This window comes from Hemiscyllium ocellatum, chromosome 31, assembly GCF_020745735.1.
Source record: "Hemiscyllium ocellatum isolate sHemOce1 chromosome 31, sHemOce1.pat.X.cur, whole genome shotgun sequence".
In the NCBI taxonomy this organism is placed as follows: Eukaryota; Metazoa; Chordata; class Chondrichthyes; order Orectolobiformes; family Hemiscylliidae; genus Hemiscyllium; species Hemiscyllium ocellatum.
The window spans coordinates 34023296-34049375 of NC_083431.1; the positions used below are offsets into that span (position 1 = coordinate 34023296).

Sequence of the window (26080 nt, forward strand, 5' to 3'; positions counted from 1 at the left end):
AAGCAATTCCTCTTAGTTTTGACTCTTCTGATAACAAACCTGATCTTTGACTTCACATTGAAGGTTTCTTTGAAAAGGTTCAGTTCAAAGACTGGAATCCAAAAACCAGCACCTGGGGTTATCCTTAAGCCGATTTCAGTAAGGGATGGGTGTGGGATGGGAAATGATTAAGTCAAACAAACAATCAACCTCACTACCTTGGGCTAAAGACAAGAAAAGTGACCATAACATAATTTAAACCCGTTTCACTCTTTGTGACAGAGAACACATGGAAATGCCATACTGTGATCTGATTTTCAGCTCAATCCAAGTACATTACAAGTGTTTAACAAACCTGTGTCACATGTCTTTATTACTTCTCTGTGGACATTACTTATTTTCAGTTGGCTACAACTTGTATCAAAGTAAATCACAAAGGACCTATCAGCCTCGAGCATCTGGAGGTAGACATTATCAAGGCAAGTTTATATTCTGATATACATCTAAATTTTCAAATTATTCAACAGAAACATGTAAAATTTGATTTATTTGGTACTGAAAGCAGCACATTAAGTCACTAAGAATTCAAAACCTGCATCAGTGAAGGAAATATAGTTATACAAGAAATTTTCATAGTGACAAACTTGCCAAGATAACATCATGGACAGCCTGAATGAGAACTGCTCACAGCAATTTTAAGAAACATAATAAACAACATATGAATAAATCCAGTAATGAAAAAAGAAATGCCTTCACTGAATAGTTAGAATGTGGAACTCGCTACCACAGGAAATAAATTAGGTGACTGGTTTAGATGCTTTGAAAGGAAGCTTGATGAGTACATGACTAAAAAGGGAATAGAAAGATATACTGAAAGACTAAGATTTGACAGAGGAAATGGGAGAACCTCTTGGTGGAACGTGAACATCAAAAAAGACTAGTTTATTTCTAAGCTCTCTGTTCTACAAAATTCTACACAATGTACACAAATAATTTGTCAGGACTGTTCTTCAAATTGCAGGTAACAATGCTTAATCAGAATATTTTATCATTGGAACTTTTTATTCATTCATGGGACTTGGGCATCGCTGGCATTTGTTTCCCATCGCTAGTTGCCCTTGAGAAGGTGGGGGTGAGCTGCCTTCTTGAATCCCTGTAGTCTATTTGATGTAGGTAGACTCACAATTCCCTTAAGGAAAGAATTCCAGGATTGTGACTCAGAGACACAAGTCCAGACAGTGAGTGGCTCGGAGGGTAACTTGCAGGTGGTGGTGTCTCCCTCAATCAATGATGCCCAAGTCGCATGAATGAATAAACAAAATCTTCATTGAGAGGTATTGACTTGGAAGCCTTCAAATTTTTCTATTATCCTACATTTAATGAATTTACATACCATGACAAGTAAAATGAAAATGACAAATTGGCTAGCATGCAGAGGGACAATGTCTAGACAATATTAACTGCAAGCTCTGTAAACACGTATTTTAAATAAATCACAAAGAATTAATTCATTTCCCAGAGCATTACTAATGCAAAGGCAGAGACACATGGCTTTATAACAAAAGAACTGTTGTCAGCACAATATGAGATAAGAATTGAATTAAGAAAACATTTGCTGATCTCTGAACATTTGTAGCATTTGCTATTTGTGAATCATATTCCTATTTTGTGCTTTTTTTTGTCTTTTAAATATTGTGGCTTTTTAAACATGTATTTGAGTTAAAATAAGAAAACTTATGCTTGGTAGCATTTCTTTCCGAACTGGAAATGAACCCTTAAATAGAAGCTGGAGCAGTGAGAAGACATTCCTCTGTACTTGGATGGAACATATTACTAAAACCACTATATTAAACCTAATGCTGATAAAGGATTGGGGAAGAAGCTAACTATTTTTTCCAAGAGCATAAATATGCCTTTCCAATTTTGTAATTTAAATATATGACATACAAGGAACAACAGCATATGATAGCACTTTTCTACAACATACTAATACTCTGGCTTACTTTAACTTCAATGAAGTCAGGCTTCCCAATCTCAATCAGGTCAGCATAAGATCGAAGTTCATCCACATTCCAGGCTTTTACCAGAGTTAGTCTATATACAGTGCGTTGTTTCTGCAAACATAAGAAGAGAAGCATAATTTAAGGTATAATTTATCTACCAGCTTCTTTTGACAAAAATATCTTTACTCTATATTTCAAGAAAGAAAATCGGTTATTGTCATGCTCCACAACATCAACTGAATCTGCGCCTCAGCTTTTATGCAGATCTTGGTAAAAGATTCATCAGTGGATGCATTGAACTGATGCAGTGTAATAACCAATTTGTTCCGACACCAATTTTCTAAGACAGAACTCTTCACCTTATAAGATATATCATCTGGCAAACCAACCAACATACAAGCTTTACTGGAGGAAGCTTACATCTGTGTAGACAATTCAAACAAAATATTAGTATTGCCTTAAGAGTTGATCACACTCATCCAACAGCTAATACTTATAAATTAACAACTGCAAAAACAGCAATAATCACAGGCAACTATATGAATTACCTTTGTCACATGAGTACAGTTAAAAATTTACAAATTATCATTTATGCCGCCATCTTATGTACAAAGTTACCTGGTACAGATTCCGAAGTACAAGTTCATAGGAAAAAATAATTGGAAAATAAAGAAATTACAAGTCCAGCATTACACATCTTCAAAAGTATCAAAACAGCAATAAATTAGAAAATTAAAGATACACAAAGTTCAGACTAACAGTCCTTCAGACAATAAAGGAAAAAAATAAAAATTGGAATATTAAAATAATTGATATTTAAAGAACTTTTCAAATGGCAAGTGTTGCTGAAAAATGACAAAAGAGATAGATGAAGGTAAGAAGATGGTAGAGTTTGGTGCAACAGCTCATATTAAGTAAATAAAGGCTTTTGCTACCATTTACCAGAAACTAAACCAGTCTAGCCACTTAACAACTGCGGCTGCAAGAGCAGATAAGAGATTAGGAACTTTGCTGTGAGTTACTCACCCCCTGACCCCCCACAAAGTATGTCCACCATCTACAAGGCACATAATGGGGTCTGATAGAATACTACTGAAAATGTGTTGCTGGAAAAGCGCAGCAGGTCAGGCAGCATCCAAGGAGCAAGAGAATCAATGCTTCGGGCATGAGCCATTCCTGAAGAAGGGCTCAAGCCCGAAACGTCGATTCTCCTGCTCCTTGGATGCTGCCTGACCTGCTATGCATTTCCAGCAACACATTTTCAGCTCTGATCTCCAGCATCTGCAGTCCTCACTTTCTGATAGAATACTCCTCACTTACCTGGACGAATCCAACTCTGACATTACTTAAGACAAGAAGGGTAGCTTAGTTTTGTCACAGTCACTTAGGATGTAACTGTGTTTTTGATAAGAGCCATTTCAGTACTGTGACAGTGGTAGAAAGCTGATTGAAGAGATTCCAAGACAACATTAAGGAAAAGATAGACACAAATTGGGGAGGCAACATTACATTCAAGGACTCTGAAGAGAAAAGAAAATTGGAAGAATTGTTGTTTTGCAAGAACGTTGCGATGAATTGTTAATTTTATTGAGAATTGGGCTGAAGATGGCAGATTTAAAGGCCAGAAAGAACAAGACCTAAAGCCAGGGAGTTGTTTCCTTTGTTTTCTGACAGGGGACCAGGAGGGGATGTTGGGTGGCCAGCAGTTTAGTAGGAAGACGTTTGAGGGAACGCAAGCTGAGTCTCAAGTACAAGAATGAGTTCAGGAGGGTATGAGAGGAGATCGGACAATATACAGAAATTTCAGTTAAGGCAGTGGAGAACTTCAAGGAACTTCAACTTGACAGGATAGTGGAAGGAAGGGATGCAGTGTGGTAGGCAGCTATCTGATCACATCTTTCATTATTTTGTGTTTTTAATTTTGAACAGTCTTAAAGGCTCTTTTAAAAACTAAGGATTGTGGAAAGAAAGGCTTTTTAAAATTTTAAAATTAAAAAAAACTTTTTAAAATCAAGTTATCCCCCCACTCACTGTAATTCTATGTACACTGTTGTTTGTTCGAGCAGCTGCCAAGGTTTAGATGCAGACAAGCTGGGTTTCATACTAAATGAAATTTGGCCAGTGGCAAATAGCAGGATATCTGTGAAATGGTGACCAGTTGTCGATGGCAAAGACCTTCTAACTTCCAAATGTGCAACTGGCTCCCAGATGGCTGAACAGCTTGTAGTGAGAGTGCTTAGTTAGTTTCTCTGCAACAAACCTCACCCCAAGCCTGAAAAAAAGTCAGTTTTATTTTCTCTCACCAGTTGCTGTAAGTTGTTGCGTTCAATCAATAAGTCAGTAACTTTAGAAGTGTGAAACTGTCATTCTGTTCCTCCTGCAAGCAAGTGAAAGTACCCGAAAGAGGGGAGATCAGCAAGTATCATCACATGGACCTTTAAATTGCCAGTTTTTTCCCCTCCAAACATACCACCCACGTTCTTTATGTGTTTGCCTGTATTGAAAGGGGAAATTAATTAGAGAGTTACATGTCAATGGTTTACCTGTAGTTGGAATCTATTTATTTGTAATAAATAGTCATTCTAGTTAAGTGCAGAAATCTGACCATGCTGTCTGTCAACATGGATTTAAAATATATGTACATTAGGAAATTTTATATACTTCTGCAAAATCTTGTAACACTTCATTTCCAATGCACTATTCCAGTGAGACAAAAGTTAGGGTTGCAAAGTACCTTGGTGACAAAGAAGTTCCTCAGATATTGTTAGAGGTGAAAATAAAGGAAATATAGAAAAGAGATTTAACAAGGCAGAAAAGAGAAGATAATGGGATCCCTTTTGCATTTCTAGGACAGCAAGCAGTTCTAGTAGACGAGAACCAGCTTCAAGAATGCTTTGTAGCCCAAGCAGATTTGGCAGTGGATAGCTAAACGAGTTTTCTGCCAGATCCTTGTAAGTTTGTACCCCTTGGACCTGAGGAACTAGAGATGACAAAGACATCAGAAAATGATCTGGTCAGAGAGAGCAAGCTGTGCAGTTTGGGTCTCCAAAAGGAAGGACGTATTTATGTTGGAGGCAGTACTGGATAGGGGATTCACAGAATCCCTACACTGTGGAAGGTTCACCACTTGAGTCCCTCGAACCACACTGGTGTTCTAAGGTGAGAAGTGGAGTAAACCGAACCCATATTCTCCAGGATTTAGAAGAATGAGGTGCAATCTCAAAAACATACAGGATTCTGAAGAGCTTGACACAAAGACTACTTCTGCTGGTGAGGGAACCTAGAAAAGAGGACACAGTCTCAGGATTAAGAGTTTTATCAGACAGCATCTTCCAAACCCACAAATTTCCATCTAAAAAGACAAGGACAGCGGATAATTGGGAACCCTTCAAATCGCCCTACAAGCCACTCATCATCCTGACTTGGAAATATATCGCTGTTCCTTCACTGCTACTGGGTCAAACTCTTGGAATTCCCTCCCTAATGATATTATGCAGCAGTTCAACAAAGCAGCTCACCACCACCACCTCAAAGGCAACAAGGGAGGTGCAATAAATGCTGGTCCAGAGAAGAGCAGAATTTTGTTTTGAAAGATTGTGATCTTTAGAATTTCCTACCCCAGAGGATTGTGAATTTCCAATTGTTGATTATATTTAACGCAATGATTAACTTTTTTTTAGCTTCTCAGGCAGAATGTGAATGTGAGAGCAGCCTTGAAAGTGGAGTTGAAGCCCAAGATGAATGATAGTCATACTGAATGATGCAGCAGGCTGTTGGGTCATATAGTTGCCTCATGTCCCTATCTCTTCATCTTATGTACTCCCTTATTGGGAACTAGGGCATCAAAGTAGAGGTGAAGGTGCAGTTGAGCAAAACAGCAAATGTGTCAAATGAATGACCAAAGGTGACATTGTGAAAGTGTTTTTGTAAATGAAGTGTTTAGAGATTGTCACTCATAATTTTGTCAGTCAATGGGATTTTTAAGATTTATTTGTGGGATGTGGGTGTCGCTGGCTGGGCCAGCATTTATTGCATGTCCCTTGTTGCCCTTGAGGTGTGGTGGTGAGCTGCTTTCTCGAACTGCTGCAGTCTACCTGTTGTGGGTTGACACACAACATCATTAGGGAGGGAATTCCAAGAGTTTGACCCAGTGGCAGTGAAGGAACAGCGATATACTTCCATGTCAGGATGATGAGTGGCTTGTAGAGGGATTTGAAGGTGATGGTGTTCCCAATTATCCGCTGTCCTTGTCCTTTTAGATGGAAGTTTTTGGGTTTGGAAGGTGCTGTCTTTGGCGAATTTGTGCAGTATATCTTGTACATAGTACACACTGCTGCTATTGAGCATTGGTATTGGAGGGTGTGGATGCTTGTGGATGTGGATGCTTGTGGATGTGGTGCCAATCAAGCGGGCTGCTTTGTTCTGGATGGTGTCAGGCTTTCAGGCTTTTTGGGGCTGCATTCATCCAGGCAATGAGGACTATTCCATCACACACCTGACTTGTGCCTTGTAGATGATGGACTGGCTTTGGGGATTCATGAGATGTGCTACTCGCCGCAGTATTCCTAGTGTCTGACCTGCACTTATAGCCACTGTGTTTATGTGGTGAGTCCAGTTGAATTTCTGGGCAATAATAACCACTAGGATGTTGCTTGTGAAGGATTGGCTGATAGTAACACCACTCAATGTTATGGGGCTGTGGTTAGATTGTCTCTTATTGGTGATGGTGATAGCTTGGCATGTGCGGGGCGCAAATGTTATTTGCTACTCGTCAGACCAAGCCTGGATGTTGTCCAGATCTTGTTGCATTTGAACCTGGACTGCTTCAGTATCTGACAAGTCACAAATGGTGAACATGTGCAATTGTTGGCAAACTTCCCCACTTCTGACCTTATGCTAAAGTAGCTGAAGATAGCTGGACCAGGACACTACCGTGAGGAACTCCTGTAGAGATGTCCTGGAGCTGAGCTGACTGACCTCCAATAACCATGAGTGTCTTCCTGTGTGTCAGGTATAACTCCAACCACCATATAGTTTTCCCCTGATACCAAACAATTTGAGTTTTGCAGTTTTAATTTGGGATAAAATATGGACAGAGCTTTGAATGTGTTTTGTGTCTGGGAATTGCTTAAGAGGACAGTTGGATGAACATTGGAAAATAAAAATTACACTTTGGCAATAAAAATATGGATGAAGGTTTTTACAGGTGATGATATTAAGTATAAAAAAAGGGATGCTGCAGTAGTACAAACAGATGTTCTAGATGGCAGATAGGACATAAACTCAAAGAATTAGCACTTTCTTTAGATTTATAGCCGTCAGTGAGTGAGATTGAATCAGGAACTAAAGCACAGAGCTACTGGCAACAACCAGATGGGATGGCTTCTGCCTTACTGATATTGTGTTGAAAAAGGATCTGATTTATCCATAATTTAATGTTGGACAAGCTGTTAGACAGCTTGTCAAAGGTTGTGCTGAAAAGATAGAGCTCAGTACTGTCAGAACAAAAATGGAAACATTCCCATTCTTACAGATAATGTTACAGAAGCAACAAGCAGAAAAGGAAAAGAAAAGAAAGAGACAAGTCTAAAATTTTGGTATATTCTCAAAGTCAGTTGGTAGGGGAAAGATGAATTTTGGGGGAATTATAATAGAGGAGGGAATGTAAGAACTAACAGCTCATGTTAGAATTGCACACAAAAAAAAGAGGTACCTGACATCTGGGAAAAGAACTCCAAATTGGAGATGATGGGAGTTTTGAATTAGACCTAGTTGTAGGATCTACATGCAGTAAAACTTGAGGTAAAGATCAGAGGTGGGTATTGGATCCTACAATGAAACAAGGGGCTGAAGCTCATATTAGAATTGGAGCCATCCAGTGGTTTCAAAAATTACTTCAGTGTGGGTGTGCTAGTAAAGCCAAGGTTGGAACTGGTAATGAGCAAGAAGGAGATCAGATCCCACAATGGTGGAAGAGAGCTGAAACTCTCAGTGGCGGGCAAGGGAAATGGGGTGCAACTGTATTTCATCTCAATAGAGGGGAAAACGAGGTGAGTTGGTGGACCTCATTGTGGATAAGGCAGGCACACTTCGTCAGGGAAGACTTGAATGTCATGAACTCTGTGTGGTAGCTTGAATCTGACATTGTTGGGTCAGGAGAGGAGGGAGACAGTCCAATGAAGGGACTCTGTTTATACCCAGGTACACTTGTTGGTTCTGCGGAAAATGTTCATGCTTACTTTGGCCCATAAGGTGGGATTTAACCTCTTTATCAATTGCTTACCCAAAATGTAAATACAACTAAAAGGGGTGTTTGTTATCCCAGCTTGTTGTAATACAGAACAATTCAGATCCCAGACTGAAGCCTGTCTCAATAGATTATCTGTTTTACTTTTGCAAATTGGTTACGATAGTACATCAGTCACTGAATCTCACCTCATGAAACAGCCAACGTACTTTTAACAAAAACATAAATGTATTACACAAAAGTAAAATGACTAAGCTATGTAGTGGTTCTGTTCACCGAGCTGGAAGTTTTTGTAGCAAACGTTTCGTCCCCTGGCTAGGAGACATCATCAGTGCTCTGGAGCCTCCTGCGAAGCGCTTCTTTGATGTTTCTTCCGGTATTTATAGTGGTCTGTCCTTGCCGCTTCCGGGTGTCAGTTTCAGCTGTCCGCTGTAGTGGTTGGTATATTGGGTCCAGGTCGATGTGTTTGTTGATGGAGTTTGTGGATGAATGCCATGCCTCTAGGAATTCCCTGGCTGTTCTCTGTCTGGCTTGCCCTATGATAGTAGCAACATGAATTCAACTGGGAAAACACTACTACATAGGGCAAGCACCCGAGCTACAAATCTTCGCACAACCTTTGAATAATTAAGCTATATTGGACAATTTCAAAAGATCTTAACATAAACAGTAAAAATAAATACCCTGTTTTCGGTAACAACCCTTACTCCACTTATTAGATATTACTCATATCTTTACTTTAAAATTTCTTTTTTGTTACGATACAGGGATAGCAAGCTAAACCAACCCCACTCTCACTGCATTCACAATGTAACAAAATTAAAACATTTAATGGGCCAATTGTTCCTAACCAGTCTTTATGAATAACAGACCTTGACATCAAGTTTATAATTTACACCAAAATTAACAATTTGTTATTTAGTAGAACACAGTTAAATACAAGGAACATAATTATTTTCTACAATCTAAAGCCCAATCTTTTGATTCATAATCCCCACTCTCTCAGACAGACAAGCAGAATTAAGGGAAAAATTAAACCAAGGAAATAACAACTGTAATTTGCCAGTTCAATAAGCCACTTCAAAGGCAATTATGGAACCCTTGAACAATGATTTGTTCACAGGCAAGTAGAATACATATTTTGTTGAATTCCAAAGTCACCAGTCGATGCAAACAGCTTCAGCAGACTTTGAGAAATATTCACTTATTTCTCACAGACTGGACAAAACTAAATGCTACCACTCTGTGGGCTTGACTTCTCTTCTAAACTCAGCTTATTAGTGGCCTTTGACTATTTCATCAAACTTAAATCTGTAAACATTCAGCAACTCAGGTTGTTGATCAAGAAATTAGTTTAAATCTTCATGGAAAGACTGCCTTTAGTTCATGCTTCCAAATAACACTGACATTTTCTTAAAAAGTAATATTTACAGGGCTAAAAACTAGAGTCCATTTTTCATCCACTTTAGAATTCAATTTCCAAAATATAAACCTTCATGATGATGGAGAGGATCTAAAATTTAATAGAATGACTTTCACAATTAGAGATCCACATTTCCAATAAAATGTGTTAAAAAGCATTGGCAGAGGAGATTAGAGTCTCCTGGGAACTGAAGTTAAAGTGGGACTTCAGGATGTTCAAAATGTTAAAAGAATAAACAAGGTAAAACTAAATAAATAATTACTTGACAGTTCAAAACACAATGTCAAAAAGAAAAAAAGTAACGTTTTTCAAGTTGCGCACATTAGGACTAGAACATAAGGCAGACTTGAAAAACAGACAGCATCTAATACAACATGAGAACATGATGTTGATTGGCATTTTGCTGACTACACAAATGATTAATATACAAAGAGTTTTAGTGACAGTGTGATGCAACTTACGCAGATTGTATGTCCTAATGTCTGGCAGAGCAGATCAAAGAACATGCTGCTTTGACCATTTACAGCAGGCAACATCCTGATCATGTTTGTAGGGCATCGGAACGCATCAGATGTTACTTTGCTGTTATGTAACATTTATTAAATAATCCAAATGAGCTCAGATTGTATCAATTTAATAACATCAGGTTCACAGAAAAATGGTAGAACCTACATATATTTATATCTAGGACTTTGTTTTATATAGACAAATAGAATTTGTACATACGTTTCAATTTTTTCATTGGGAAAATGCCAATCTCTTATGCATTGCCTTCTCAACCTCCTGACCTAGCAGAGTTAACATGCCAGCACAGTTAATGTGCCTGGTCTGAGAACTAAGAGTGACAGTTAACTAAAAGCAAAAAAATCTTGGATGCTTGAAACTTGTAATAAAAACAAAAAGCTCTTGTGAAATTCAGCATCTGCGGAGATAGTACCAGAGCTAACATCTTGAGTCTGATATGCCTCCTCTTCAGGTCTGCAACATAGTTCTCAACAAGTCATGTCAAACTTGAAACTTTATATGTTTGTGCAAGGTTTGTAGCTCAGGTTGAGGTTTAAGGTGTAGGTTTGCTCGCTGAGCTGTAGGTTTGATATCCAGATGTTTCATTACCTGGCTAGGTAACATCATCAGTGGCGACCTTTAAGTGAAGCGAAGCTGTTGTCTCCTGCTTTCTATTTATATGTCTGTCCTGGATGGAGTTCCTGGGGTTTGTGGCAATGTCATTTCCTGTTCGTTTTCGGAGGGATTGATTGATGGTATCTCGATCTGTGTGCTTGTTTATGGCATTGTGGTTGGATTGCTAGGCCTCTAGGAATTCTCTGGCATGTCTTTGCTTAGCCTGTCCCAAGATAGATGTGTTATCTCAGTTGAATTGTGGCACTCCAACCACAATGCCATAAACAAACACATAGATCCAGATACCATCGATCAACCCCTCAGAAAACAAACAGGAAATGACATCACCACAAACCCCAGGAACCCCAGACACTTTGGACCTGCTTAAAACAACAAGCAAAGTTAGGGTGTGGGATACCTTCTTGAAATGTTTTGAGGGGGTCTGGTTTGGTTCATAACAGAGAATGTCTAAATTCAGTGAAAGCAAGAGTTAAACAATCTCCTCCTACAGTGAAATCTGTTTCTAAGTTACATACATTCAGTACATGTCTTAAGTTTAAAATGGAACAATCAATACTTGGTTATGATGACTACATCACTCATTCAAAAGACTGAAAATCTTGGCAAGAGCTGAGATGGGCTTTTATTTTTCCTTGCAGCTAATCAAATTAGCTAAACAAAAAGCATTTTTACATATGGGCTTTTCAGTTATGTTATAACTCACACCTGAAATTTCTATATTAAGCGGTTGTAAATTTCTCAGTGGCCAGAATATTCCATGAGACATTCCATTGATAACTTTAGGTCCAACTTTCTCAATTTTCTATATGAACTCCCCACCCACCCCTCCACTCCAAATATGTCATATCCATAGTACTTGATCTATTCTATTCCACATTAAGTGACCTTCATATAGTTAATGTACCTTTGTACCCTGTTCTCCATCACATTGCATTCAAAATTCTACTCATTTTCAAGCCTGTCTTCAACCTTATGGCATCCTCCTCTGCAATACTTTACAGCCATACAGTTGACAGTATTAAAGGAACTGTGGCAGCAAGAGTAGGTTGGTTGAATATGGACTAGAATACTGGACTTAGACTTGCAGGACAATGGGTTGGGAGGTTCTGCCACTCGCCTTAGGTAGTCACAATTTGTTTTGCTTCCAAGTGGTATGCCAATCTTGTTGTTCTTCCTTAATTGTACTTTGCTGGATCCTCTTTGGCTTCCCCCATCATCTTCTCCAGGCTGATGGTAAATCCTCTCCTACCATTTTTGCAGGGCATCAAGCCAGGCTTGAACAATCTGCCCTCCAGTATCAGTTGTCTGTCTTAAAATTCTATAGGCAACCTTTGACAAATCGTCTGTAGTTAATTAGCTCATCAGTAATGCTACTACTCCATGTGAAGCCCAGGATCTGATGTAGGCAGTACTGGTAAACACATCCAAGTTACACCTGACACCACCAGAAAAATAGTTTCTCACAAAATGAATGAAATACAAATGAAATTACAGAGGATATAAGGAAGAGATATAAGGATATATTAATCCAATCAGTCTATGATGACATTTATGTCCTTGTCTTTCTTTAACAAAATCTACCACTGTAGCCCTCCTGTCACCACTCCCCCATATGCTTATCGTTTTTTCTTCTTCATCTATACTAACCCCTTCAACCAGTCCCTGTAGCAGCAAGCTTCACATACTCAAGACTCTGACTAAAACAAAATTTCTTCTGAATCCTCTAATGGATTTCTTGGTGACTTACCACAAACTGATGGCTTCCTTTTCTGCTCTTCCCCAAGTGTGCAAACATTTCTGGGCGGCATGGTGGCACAGTGGTTAGCACTGCTGCCTCACAGAGCCAGAGACCGGGGTTCAATTCCCGCCTCAGGCGATCGAATGTGTGGAGTTTGCACGTTCTCCCCGTGTCTGCGTGGGTTTCCTCCGGGTGCTCCGGTTTCCTCCCACAATCCAAAGATGTGCGGGTCAGGTGAATTGGCCATGCTAAATTGCCCGTAGTGTTAGGTAAGGGTTAAATGTAGGGGTACGGGTGGGTTGCGTTTCGGCGGGTCGGTGTGGACTTGTTGGGCCGAAGGGCCTGTTTCCACACTGTAAGTAATCTAATCTAATTTCCTCTTAATTCTCTCAATCAAAGTTTTGTAATTTTTAATATTCTATTAGGTCAACTCTCAATCGTCTTATTTCTTAAAGGGAAAAAGAGACCCAGCCTGTACATTCTTTCCTAATATACACACTCATCTCTGGTATTATCTTTATAAGTCTTGATGGAATGATTGACAAAAGGTTTTGGCTTACTACCCAAACAACAACTTGTGGTAGGGTAAACAGATTATCTAGCCAGAAAAAAAATGATCCAAATGACTTTGCTTAAGGAGTATCTTCCAACCACCAACCAACAGAAACGGGACTATAAATGCCATGATACTCAGGAGGAATTTGTTAATTGTTCCAACATGTTAAGATTTTCAAAGTTTCAAAACAGGTTCAAATTCACTGATTTCATGAATAATAATTTCATCCAAAGCCATGTTGCATAGAAATTAAGTATTTGTGGAGAAGATAAAACACAAGCACATAAATTCAATTAAGTCAATCTTATAGCAAATTGGACAAAGTTCTGTTGCTGAAGGTGGTTCTAGAAAGCAGTTCCATAGCTTCCTTGGAGAAAGCATATTGCATTTATGCCATCTGAATAACTTTGTATCTAAAATTCCTCTACATACCATACAAAGTTTCCTAATTTGTGCACATTAAAAACATGGTGTACAAAAATACATATTTTTCAAAAAAATTATACATAGGCAGAACTGAAATCACATTTTGTTCCTGTGGTTTGCCCATACATTTAAAAGGAGAAAGTCACTACAAAGACTGAAAAGCAGCTAAGATTCAGCTTCAAAGCAAAACCAAAACTGTGATCTTCTTTGTTTCAATGCAGTACTTAGTTCTATTTTCATTTAATTACCGTGCTGCTTCCTACGTTGCATTAACCAAGCTCAGGTCTCTATATACTTAAACTGTCATTCTTTTTAACCTTGCTTAGAATTATGCACACTCAATGCAACAAGACAGATCCACTTTATGTGGCATTCTGCAGACACCTTTTCCAGGTATAGCTTTACTACTTAAGCAGAAATGATGAGCAAAGACACAAAATGAAAAACTTAAGCACTCGAGCAAAATGTATTCTTGGCCAAAACTTTAATCGGGTAATTGAATTTGTCAAACAAATGATAAGAGTGCAAATGAAACTTATCAACTTTAAAACTAAGTAGACCCTGTAATGTATTTTATTTTAAAAAAGGTTACCCCTCAATAACATCAATGCTCAAATAAGAAGAACCAGTCAGGAGCATTTACTGGTGAATGTGAAATACTTTTCCTACATCTTGTCATCCAATTGACTATTTCAATAAATAGTTCGACTCCAATCCTGCTGAAGTAGCACGATTTCTTTCAATAGCCCTTTCCTTTCACCATATGATCCAGTGCACTGCATGGAAACAGACATTTTCCAATACAATAATCCCTTTCAATCAATTACTGCTCACAGGTGTAGGTATCTTTACAGCCAGCAATTATCTCAATCAATATTTGATTTTTGAATTGAATGATTTTTCATTAAGTAGGCAATTTTAATCAAGAATTTGATCATGGTATAAATACCTCGCTGCTCAGTCAGACTGCAAAAAAACACTCCTGGACATTAAGTGCATCAATACGGTTCTTAACTTTGTTTACGATCAAGCTAGTAAATTGCTGGGGTCAAACAGGTAGACTCATCAAGTATAATGGACATAAAACATGCCAAATTTTCAGTAAAATAATATTCAATCATAGCATTGCCCTCTAAGAATGATGTGGCTCATCTCTTAATTCACAGTAATATTCTCTTGTTCTAATTCATGGAAGAGTGCGAGAAAATGTTGGCCAGTATTAAATGTAGGAAAGCAGGAGATGGGCTAATGATCTTTATATCTCAAATTCAGACCAGACAAATTAACAACTGACATCAACATTTGAAGTGGTACAGCCCCTCACAATAATTATGAATTGTAAAATGTTGAAAGAGTATTGTTCAGAATAATGTATAACCAAGTTAAATTTCAATTTTGTATTTAGTGTTCAAAAGAGGAAGATATGGATAGTCATTTCTAGAGTTTCATTTGTGAGTTTAAAGCTGTGACAGGAAGTCGGTTTAATTCTTGCATTTTAGTGAATGTGTTTTCACTCAGAACGTGGTAGAGATTTAGAAATGACTGTCTAAAAGGGTGGTAGGGGCAGAAGGTTTCAATGCATTTAAAAGATAGTTGGACATGCATCTGGAATAACCCAACCTAAAAGGCTATGAACTTCTCCAAGGATGACAGAGATTCTGGATTGTTCTCTCTTGGCTGGCACAGGCACAATGTGCTTCGATTTTCTGTTCCTTACTCCTGTTACAATGTCTTGAGGCCGAAGATGATTCGCATCAAACAACCACAACCACTTTTCTTTGTGCTAGGAAAGACCCCAGAGTTTTCCCCACTTCCTACCAACTTCAATTTTAGTCAAAAGAGAAAATGCTGGAAAATGTCAGCAGGTCTGGCAGCATCTGTAAGGAGAGAAAAGAGCTGACGTTTCGAGTCTAACTGACCAGCTTTGACAAAGGGTCAGTTAGACTCGAAACATCAGCTCTTTTCTCTCCTTACAGATGCTGCCAGACCTGCTGACATTTTCCAGCATTTTCTCTTTTGGTTTCAGATTCCAGCATCCGCAGTAATTTGCTTTTATTCAATTTTAGTCAAACTTCTTGTTGCCACTCATTTAAGTCTACCTTGAATATAACAGGCAATCTCTCATGCCTTACTTTGCCTTCAGAATCTAGCTACATTTTCCCCCATGCTTGGACCAAAGCTGTAATCAGGTGTGATGCTGAGTGGCACCTGTTTCTACCATCCTACGGTACCAGGAGACCAAGATTATATCCAATTGGCATTTCTGGCTGAAAATGGCTTCTCCAGTTAGCAATAATGCGGATATTCGTTGATCCTCTTCCTCCTGTTACTTACTTATCTGGCTGCCATTATTTGTGACTTGATGTAGCAGAATTGCAGAGCTTAAATTTGATCGATTGTTCATTTCTCTCGAAAGTATGAAACTTCTGTTGTTTAGTACACCAGCACTGCTGTTTAGTGGCTTCACCTGACCAGAATATTTTTGTCGCAATCCACAGTATCACAGTCCCCAATATTAATATCAGCCTCTTATTAGGTTTATTTAGCTTGCATAGACTTACTTAGCAAATATAATTTAAATTCCTCAATTTAAATGTTGGGATTCAAACTCGTGTACTAGCCCACTAACATTACCAGTATATTATTGTACCTTACAGTCTTGTTTACAGGATAACACCTGGAGCGATTAATTCTGTTTTATTCAATCATAGTGTGACCATCACTGGCAGGAATCAAACCCAGGTCTCTAGAACATCTCCTGAGTCTCTGGATTAATAGTCCAGCAATAACACCACACAGTTATCATCTACCTATCGATTTTATCTAAATCAGAGTGTTTTACTTCCCAAGACCTGCAGATTTTCAGAAATCCATCATATTTGAATAATGCTACAAAGGTTTAGGACTGCCTCAAGTAAAATGATAGAATGAAGGATGTCAAAATACCGACTCCGAATTCTGCCCAACAGCAAACCTGGGTGGCTTGGTTGTTCAAGATGAACTGGAGGCCCAGATTGTCTCGCTGCAATGGTGTTGACAGATTATTGTGCCTGTGGACTATACAAGGGCATTGCTGATAACTGTAAGAAGTAGTAGTTTGCAGATGACACCAAAACTGGAGGTGTAGTGGACAGCGAAGAAGGTCACCTCAGATTACAACGGGATCTTGATCAGATGGGCCAATGGACTGAGACGTGGCAGATGGAGTTTAATTTAGATAAATGTAAGGTGCTGCATTTTGGGAAAGCAAATCTTTGTAGGACTTATATATATAATGGTATGGGGAGTGTTGTTGAACAAAAAGACCTTGGAGTGGAGGTTCATAGCTCGTTGAAAATGGAGTCACAGGTAGATAGGATAGTGAAGAAGGCATTTAGTATGCTTTCCTTTATTGGTCAGAGTATTGAGTACAGGAGTTGGGACGTCATGTTACGCCCATACAGGATATTGGTTAGGCCACTGTTGGAATATTGCGTGCAATAGTGGTCTCCTTCCTATTGGAAAGATGTGAAAGTTGAAAGGGTTCAGAAAAGATTTACAAGGATGTTGTCAGGGTTGGAGGATGAGCTATAGGGAGAGGTTGAATAGGCTGGGGCTGTTTTCCCTGGAGTGGAGGCTGAGGGGTGACCTTAAAGAGATCTATAAAATCATGAGGGGCATAAATAGGATAAATAGACAAAGTCTTTTCCCTGGGGTCAGGGAGTCCAGAACTAGAGGGCATAGGTTTAGGGTGAGTGGGGAAAGATATAAAAGAGACCTAAGGGGCAACTTTTCCACACAGAGGGTGGTACGTGTATGGAATGAGCTGCCAGAGGAAGTGGTGGAGGCTGGTACAATTACAACATTTAAAAGGCATCAGGATGGGTATATGAATAGGAAGGGTTTGGAGAGATACGGGTCGGGTGCTGACAGGTGGGACTAGATTGGGTTGGGATATCTGGTCAGCATGGATGAATTGGACAGACGTGTCCGCTTCCGTGCTATACAGTGCTATGACTCAGACTGCTCATCTTCAAGTCTCTTAGGGAACTGTTAGGAATGTCAAGCATTGTAAACATTAATACTTTGAATTGTCTGACGAGAATGCAATTGGAAGTGATGCAGAATAGCAAATGAGCATTCTGTCTAGACACAAGGCCCACACAGAATCATAGAGATGTACAGCACGGAAACAGACCTTTCGGTCCAACTCATCCATGTCAACCAAATATCCAAACCCAATCTAGTCCCATTTTCCTGCCCTTGGCCCATGTCCCTCTAAACCCTTCCTATTCATATACACATCCAGATGCCTTTTAAATGCTGTAATTGTACTAGCCTCCAGCACTTCCTCTGGCAGCGCATTCAAACATGCACCACCCCAATGTGAAAGAGTTGCCCCTTGGGTCCTTTTATATCTTTCCTGTCTCACCCTAAACCTATGCCCTCTAGTTCTGAACTTCTCCACCCCAGCGAAAATACCTTGTCTATTTACCCTAACCATGCCCTTCATTATTTTATAAACCTCTATAAGATCTCCCCTCAGGCCTCCGACACTCCAGGGAAAACAGCTCTAGCCTATTCAGCCTCTCCCTGTAGCACAAATCCTTTAACCCTGGCAACTTCCTTGTAAATCTTTTCTGAACCCTTTCAACTTTCACAAAGTCCATCCTTGGTCTGACCAATAAAAGCAAGCATACCAAACACCTCCTTCATTAGCCTATCAACATCCGAATCTACTTTCAAGAAACTATGAACCTGAACTCCAAGGTCTCTTTGCTCAGCAACACCACTCAGGACCTTACCATTAAGTGTATAAGTCCTGCTAAGATTTGCTTTTCCAAAATGCAGCACCTCACATTTATCTAAATTAAACTCCATCAGCCACTCCTCAGCCCATTGGCACATCTGGTAAAGATCCCGTTGTCATCTGAGATAACCTTCTTTGCTGTCCACTACACAGTCAATTTTGGCGCCATCTGCAAACTTACTAACTATACCTCCTATGTTCACATCCAAATCATTTATGTAAATGATGAAAAGCAGTGGACCCAGCACCGATCCTTTTGGCACACCACTGTTCACAGGCCTCCAGTCTGAAAAGCAATCCTCCACCACCACCCTCCATCTTCTCCCTTCGAGCCAATTCTGTACCCAAATGGCTAGTTCTCACTGTATTCCATGAGATCTAACCTGGCTAACCAGTCTCCCATGAGGAACCTTGACAAATGCCTTCTCAAGTCCATACAGATCATGTTCACCGTTCTGCCCTCATCATTTCTCTTTGTTAACTCTTCAAAGAACTCAATAAAGTTTATGAGACATGATTTCCCAAGCACAAAGCTGTGTTGACTATCCGTAATCAGTCCTTGCCTTTCCAAATACATGTAAATCCTGTCCCTCAGGATTCCCTCCGACAACTTGCCCACCACCGATGTCAGGCTCACTGGTCTATATGATTCATCTTTCTTTGGAGATAGGCTTTGGAAAATGAAGAGTCCAAAATTAAGTGCCTGTAGTTTAGTAGTCAGGGTTTCTATGAATTCTCAGACACACAAGGCAGCTTTTTACACTAATCTGAGAGATAGAAAAGCAGCGAATAGAGGAAGCCAATCCTGAAACTGAAACCAGTTAAATATGGACTCTGTTGGTCACTGCATAAGATGTAAGTGGAAACTCTTACTCAAATTTATGAGGTTTTGCTCATATTTGAAGATGGCTGGAAGGTTTATTTAACTTTGGTTAGAGGGTGGGAGGGTAGGAGGTAAAAGTCAAGATTAGAATGGTGCTGGAAAAGCACAGCAGGTCAGACAGCATCTGAAGGAGGAAAGGAAAATGAAAGCTAGTCGTCAGGAAATCAGAATAATCTTGGACTGGCTCCTGGGAGACTAAAATGTGCACTGAAAGGACAGTATAAAATCTAATCTTGGTGGGCAATTTAGAGGACAAATTGCGTGAGAAATAGCATTTAGTCAATGTCATTTTTAGTTTTATAGAAAAAAATCTTAAAACTTTAAATTTTGTTATGCAATCATTTTAGACCACAAGATATGGGAGCAAACTAGGCATTCGGCCAATTGAGTCTGCTCAACCCCATTCTCCCACTTTCTCTCCATAACCCTTTATCCTCTTGACAATCAAGTATCAAATATACTCAATCGTCTGGCCTCCACAGCCTTCTGAGGCAATGAATTCCATAGATTCGCCACTCCCTTGCTAATGAAGTTTCTTCTGATCTCCATTCTTGTGGAAGGAAATTTAACACAAGACTTGACACAAAATTGTGTGGAAGCCATTTTCTCACAAAGCAATCCTTGTTTTGCAATGATTTGGAGACGTCGGTGTTGGACTGGGGTGTACAAAGTTAAAAATCACACAACACCAGGTTATAGTCCAACATGTTTAATTGGAAGCACTAGCTTTCGGAGCGACGCTCCTTCATCAGGTGATAGTGGGGGGCTCAATCATAACACACAGAATTTGTAGCAAAAATTTACAGTGTGATGTAACTGAAATTATACATTGAAAAATTGATTGTCTGTTAAGCCTTTCATCTGTAGAGCACCGTGATAGTTTCACTTCTTTCATGTGTAAATCACAAAACCTTTTTATAAAAAAGTTGCATTCTCGGGTTAGCTGTTAACAATCATGACTACTATCGACACTACTAACCGTCAGCCTAAAGTGGAGAGGATCTCCAAGAAGAACCCACATATCGACACGGACGTCAAGTTTCTACAGGAATGCAGGCAAGCAGGAAAGATCCCGAAAGGATTACGGATCACGAACCCACTTAAGTTGACCTACAACACAGACTACGCAGAGAGACTTTGAGTAGTTTACGAGTGGTGTGGTGGCAATCATCTCGTGCACCAACTCTACAGCAGGCACCATTCAGATGGAGTCCACACTCTCAGCCTGCACTCAGGATACATCAGTACAATTACACGACATTGCCAAACAGACAAGGCGACAAAACTACACCACTACATGCACACCAAGAACAAAAAACTGGAGAAATTTGGCATTTTCACCAGTAATAGCAAAGCCCACCCTGGAACCACAGTAGACAAATTATCACTGTGGGGAAGTCTATTATCAACTTATCGGACCACACCCTTCAACCGGAAGAGATTGAAGGCCTGAGTAGGGGTCTTAACTTCTGCCCCACCACCAAAATGGACCAGTTGGTTCTGGCAGCAGACACGGAGGAGTTCATCAGACAAATGAGACTCCAGGAATTCTTTCAAGGTGCCAGCAGTGATCCCAATGAACCCACTGATGAACTAGAACAGTCATCACAGGGATCTATAGAGGAGCGACCAAAGAAGGTGTCAACTTTGACCCCACCGGAGGGCCGCTGCCCTGGTCTTGACATGAATGCTCAAACCGTCAGGAAATATATAAATGCCAGATTCATCAGCCATACCTTCAAGGTTGAGCAAAACATCATCTGTTCACAATGCAATGCCATCCAGGCTCTCAAAGCCAATCATAAGATTGTCATTAAACCAGCAGATAAAGGAGGAGCCATTGTCATTCAGAATAGAAAAGATTACAGCAAGGAAGTGTACTGACAACTAAACAACCAGAAACACTACAGGCAACTACCAGCTGATCCAACCAAAGAACACACCCTTGAATTAAACACACTGATCAGAACTTGGATCCAGTCCTTCAGAGTTCCCTACATGCCCTCATCCCATGTACTTCTCGTGTAGCTGACTTCTATTACCTTCCAAAGGTACACAAAACCAACACACCAGGACGTCCCATCGTGTCGGGCAATGGGACCCTATGTGGGAATCTCTCCGACTATGTGGAAGGCAACTTGAAACCTATTGTACAGGGGATCCAGCTTCTGTCGCCACACTATGGATTTCTTACAGAAACTCAGCACCGACGGACCAGTCAAACAGGGAACATTCCTTGTCACAATGGACGTTTCCGCACTCTACACCAGCATCCCCCACAATGATGGCATCGCAGCAACAGCCTCAGTACTCAACATCAACAACTGCCAGTCTCCAAACACCATCCTACAACTCATCCACTTTATCTTTGATCACAACTTCTTAAGCTTTGACAACCAGTTCTTCATTCAGACACAGCCATGGGGACCAAATTTGCACCCCAATATGCCAACATTTTTATGCACAGGTTCAAACAAGACTTCTTCTCTATGCAGGATCTCCAACCAACATTATACGCCAGGTCCACTGACGACATATTGTTTCTCTGGACCCATGGCGAGGAGTCACTGATAAAACTACGCAGTGACATCAACAAGTTTCATCCCACCATCAAACTCACCATGGACTACTCTCTACTATCTGTCTCACTCTTGGACACATGCATCTCCATCAAGGATAGACACCTCAGCACCACATTCTACCGCAAACCCACAGACAACCTCACAATGCTACACTTCTCTAGCTTCCACCCAAAACATATTAAAACAGCCATCCCCTATGGACAAGAGCTGAAAATGTGTTGCTGGTTAAAGCACAGCAGGTCAGGCAGCATCCAATGAACAGGAAATTCGATGTTTCAGGCCAGAGCCCTTCATCAGGAATGGCTCTAGCCCGAAACGTCGAATTTCCTGTTCCTTGGATGCTGCCTGACCTGCTATGCTTTAACCAGCAACACATTTTCAGCTCTGATCTCCAGCATCTGCAGACCTCATTTTTTACTTATCCCCTATGGACAAGCCCTACACGTACACCGGATCTGCTCAGATGAGGAGGAACGTGACGGACACCTGGAAGTACTCAGGGATGCCCTCACAAGAACGGGGTACAATACCCAACTGATCGACCGCCAGTTCCGACATGTCATAGCAAGGAACCATAATGACCTCCTCAGGAGACAGACACGTGCTGCAACCGATAGGAAATCCTTCGTTGTTCAGTATTTCCCAGGAGCTGAAACATTACGCCATGTTCTTCATGACCTGCAACACATTATCAATGAGGATGAGCACCTCACCAAGACCTTCCCCACACGTCCACTACTTGCCTTTAAACAATCTCAAACAGATTGTTGTTCGTAGCAAGCTGCCTGGCTCTCAGGACAACTCCAAACAACCCTGTCACGGTAGACGCTGCAAGACGTGTCAGAGTGTGGACATCGATACCACCATTATGCGTGGGGACACCTCCCACCTTGTATATGGCAGGTACTCATGTGACTCAGCCAACATTGTCTATCTTATACGTTGCAGGCAAGGATGCCCGGAAGCATGGTACATTGGGGAAACCGAGCAAAGGCTACGACAACAGATGAATGGGCACCTCACAACAATCAACAGACAGGAGTGTTCCCTCCAGTTGGGGAACACTTCAGCAGTCCAGAACATTCAGCCTCGGACCTTCGGGTGACCATCCTCCAAGGCAGACTTAGGGACTGGCAGCAGAGAAAAGTGGCCGAGCAGAGGCTGATAGCTAAGGCTGATAGGGAGGGACCTTGGGGTCATGTCACATTACAGGTGACCACCATTGCATTACACACACACACAGGCACTCCTATACATTTACACACGGACACACATATATACAGTCGTGCACACAGACACCCATACATACCCACTCCCACACTCTCACATGCAACCCCTCACAGACTTAAGACACTCTGCACTCACTACACACACACACACACACACACACACACACACACACACATTCTCACACTCACAACCCCCAACCCAGACAGACAGACACACACACACACAGACAACGACCCACATACATTTTATGGGGTGAATTTGTACTTGCAGGGTTACATTTTACTTTGCTCAAAAACTGCATGCATTCATGTAAAACTCCGTTATCTCACTTTTTAGATTAGAATCAATCTAAACATCATGGCATAGACAGAGAACACAGGGGGCCAATACCTTCAACATATTGTCTAGCTATCACCATTGTTAACAGCTAACCCGAGAATGCAATTTTTTTTAAAAAAAGTTTTGCGATTTACATATGAAAGAAGTGAAACTATCACGGTATTCTAACAGATGAAAAGCTTAACAGACAATCAATTTTTCAATGTATAATTTCAGTTACATCACACTGTAAATTTTTGCTATAAATTCTGTGTGTTAGGATCGAGCCCTCCACTATCACCTGATGAAGGAGCGACGCTCCGAAAACTAGTGTGCTTCCAATTAAACATGTTGAACTATAATCTGGTGTTGTGTGATTTTTAACCTTGTTTTGCAAGAAATGACTTTGCAGCTTATTCTAAAAGCTTTGTGTCAACAGTCTAAGCTGTGCTGTGAGGATTGCTTTGTGACAAAATGGCTTCCACACAATTTTGTGGCAAGTCTTGTGTCAAATTTTCTTCCACAATTCTGAAAGGTCTTTCAATTATTCTAAGACTCTGCCCTCAGGTCTTTTTCTCTCCTACCAAAGCAAACATATTCTCAACAGCCACTTTGTCCAAGCCATTCAGTATCCTGTAAGTTTCAATTAGATTCTCCCCTCATTCTTCTAAACTCGGAGTATAGACCGAGTCCTCAAATGTTCCTCCTCTGTTAAGCCTTTTATTCCTGGAATCATTCTAGTGAACCTCCTCTGGACACACTCCAGAGCTTTATAAAGTCTCAAAGTTCATCACCACTTTTACATTCTCGTCTTCTCGAAATAAAAGGCAACATTGTATTTGCCTTCCTAACTACCAACTCAAACTGCAAATTTACTTCATGAGAAACCTGAACTAAAATACCCAAGTCACTTTGCACTTCAGATTTCTGAATTTTCTCCACAGTTGGAAAATAGTCTTTCTACCAAAGTGCCCTCACACTTTTCCACGTTGTATTCCATCTGCCACTTCCTTGCCCAATCTCCTAACCTAAGTCCTTCTGCAGCCTCCCAGCCTCCTCAATGCTACCTAACCCTCTATTTATCTTTGTATCATCTGCAATCTTAGCCAGAATGCCCACAGTTCCTTCATCAAGATCATTAATGCATAGATTGAAAACTTGTGGTCCCAAAACTGCCTCTTGTGAAAAACCATTATTCACTGGCTACCATCCTGAGAAGGACCCTTTCATCCCCACTCCCTGCTTTCTGCCAGATAGTTAAGCTTCGATCCATCCTTGGCTCTAACACCAAGGCCTTATTCAGTAGCCTCCTGTGTGGCACCTTGTCAAAGGCCTTCTGGAAGTCCAGATGGATAATATCCATTGGCTTTCTTTAATCTAGCCTGCTCATTACTTCCTCAAAAGAATTCTAACAGATTAGTCAAGAATAGCCTCCCCTTGATGAAACCATGCTGACTTCGCCCTACTTTACCATACACTTCTAAGTATTCAGAAATCTCTTCTTCACAATGGATTCCAAAAACTTAGCAATGACTGAGGTCAGGCTAATCAGCCTGTAATTTCCCATCTTTTGCCTTACTTCTTCCTTAAACAGGGAGGTTACATGAGCAATTTTCCAGTCCTCTGGAACCCTCCCAGACTCCAGTGATTCCTGAAAGATCACCATTAACGCTTCCACTTTCTCTTCAGCTATCTCCTTCAGAACTCTGGGGCGTAGTCCATCTGGTACAGGTGATTTATCCACCTTCAGACCTTTCAGTTTTTCAAGCACCTTCTTCTTGGTCACCATTCTCCCCTCAGACTCTTAAATTTTTGGGATATTCATTCATGTCTTCCACCGTGAAGAGTGTCACAAAGTACTTATTGAGTTCATCAGCCATTTTTGTTCCCTAATACTACCTCTCCAGCATCATTTTCCAGCGGTACAAAGTCCACTTTTGCCACTCTTTTGTCTTTTATATATTTAAAGAAATTCCTGCAATCTTCTTTTACATTACTGGCTAGCTTATCCTCACATTTAATCTTCTCCCTCCTTATTACTTTTCGTGGTGTCCTCAGTTGGTCTTCATAGGCTTCCCAATTTTATTTAGTCATTGGAAATGTAAATAACTTGTTAAAAATGAATGGTTGCCATGCAGATCATGAGGTTAAGAAACACTAACAAGGATGCGACTTATGACAATTAAAAAAAGATCTCATTAAGCTATGCACTCAATTTTTCTCCCAAATGACTACAGACAAAAATTTAACTATAGTGGCACACTCATCTAATTGACAGTTACCACGGTAACACAATGATACAGGGTATGTTCAAACTCCTAAAGCCAAACTAAACTGTGGAGCCCGGATTACTTCCAACCTCAAAGGGTCAAATTCATTTATTCCTTTTCTGTATTTGTATGTGGCTACATTTTCAATGCTTGCACAAAGTTACCATAAATATAAAATGAAACAATGTTCGATCATATGCAAGTGAAGAATTTGGTGTCTGCATAAATGGACCAAAACTCCACTGCTACAACATACAACAGACTTTCCAATCAACTCCAATTTGGACTGTCACTGATTTGGAGATTCTGAAATTGGCCCAGCATGCTGAATCTTAGCTTAGATTTAACCTCAAAAATAGACTTCGTAAGAGTCAATGACCTAACAAAATGACTAAGATGTTTGACAGAAACAGTAATGCTCAATACAACTGTAAGGGTCGACATTTGGCCCAGCCATTGGAGCTAAAAGTGGTAGTATTAGGTTATTTGCCCGTTA

At 40.3% G+C, this 26080-nt stretch overlaps 1 protein-coding gene across 2 annotated transcripts in view; it reads right to left on the bottom strand.

Moving 5' to 3' along the window:
* The window catches only part of tyw1 (tRNA-yW synthesizing protein 1 homolog (S. cerevisiae)), a 127759-nt gene that overhangs the window by 17750 nt on the left and 83929 nt on the right, over positions 1-26080 (bottom strand). For both annotated transcript variants that reach the window (XM_060848241.1, XM_060848240.1), the window contains exon 14: positions 1983-2093. In XM_060848241.1, coding sequence (XP_060704224.1) covers positions 1983-2093 — 111 coding nt within the window. The remainder of the gene's footprint in view (positions 1-1982; positions 2094-26080) is intronic.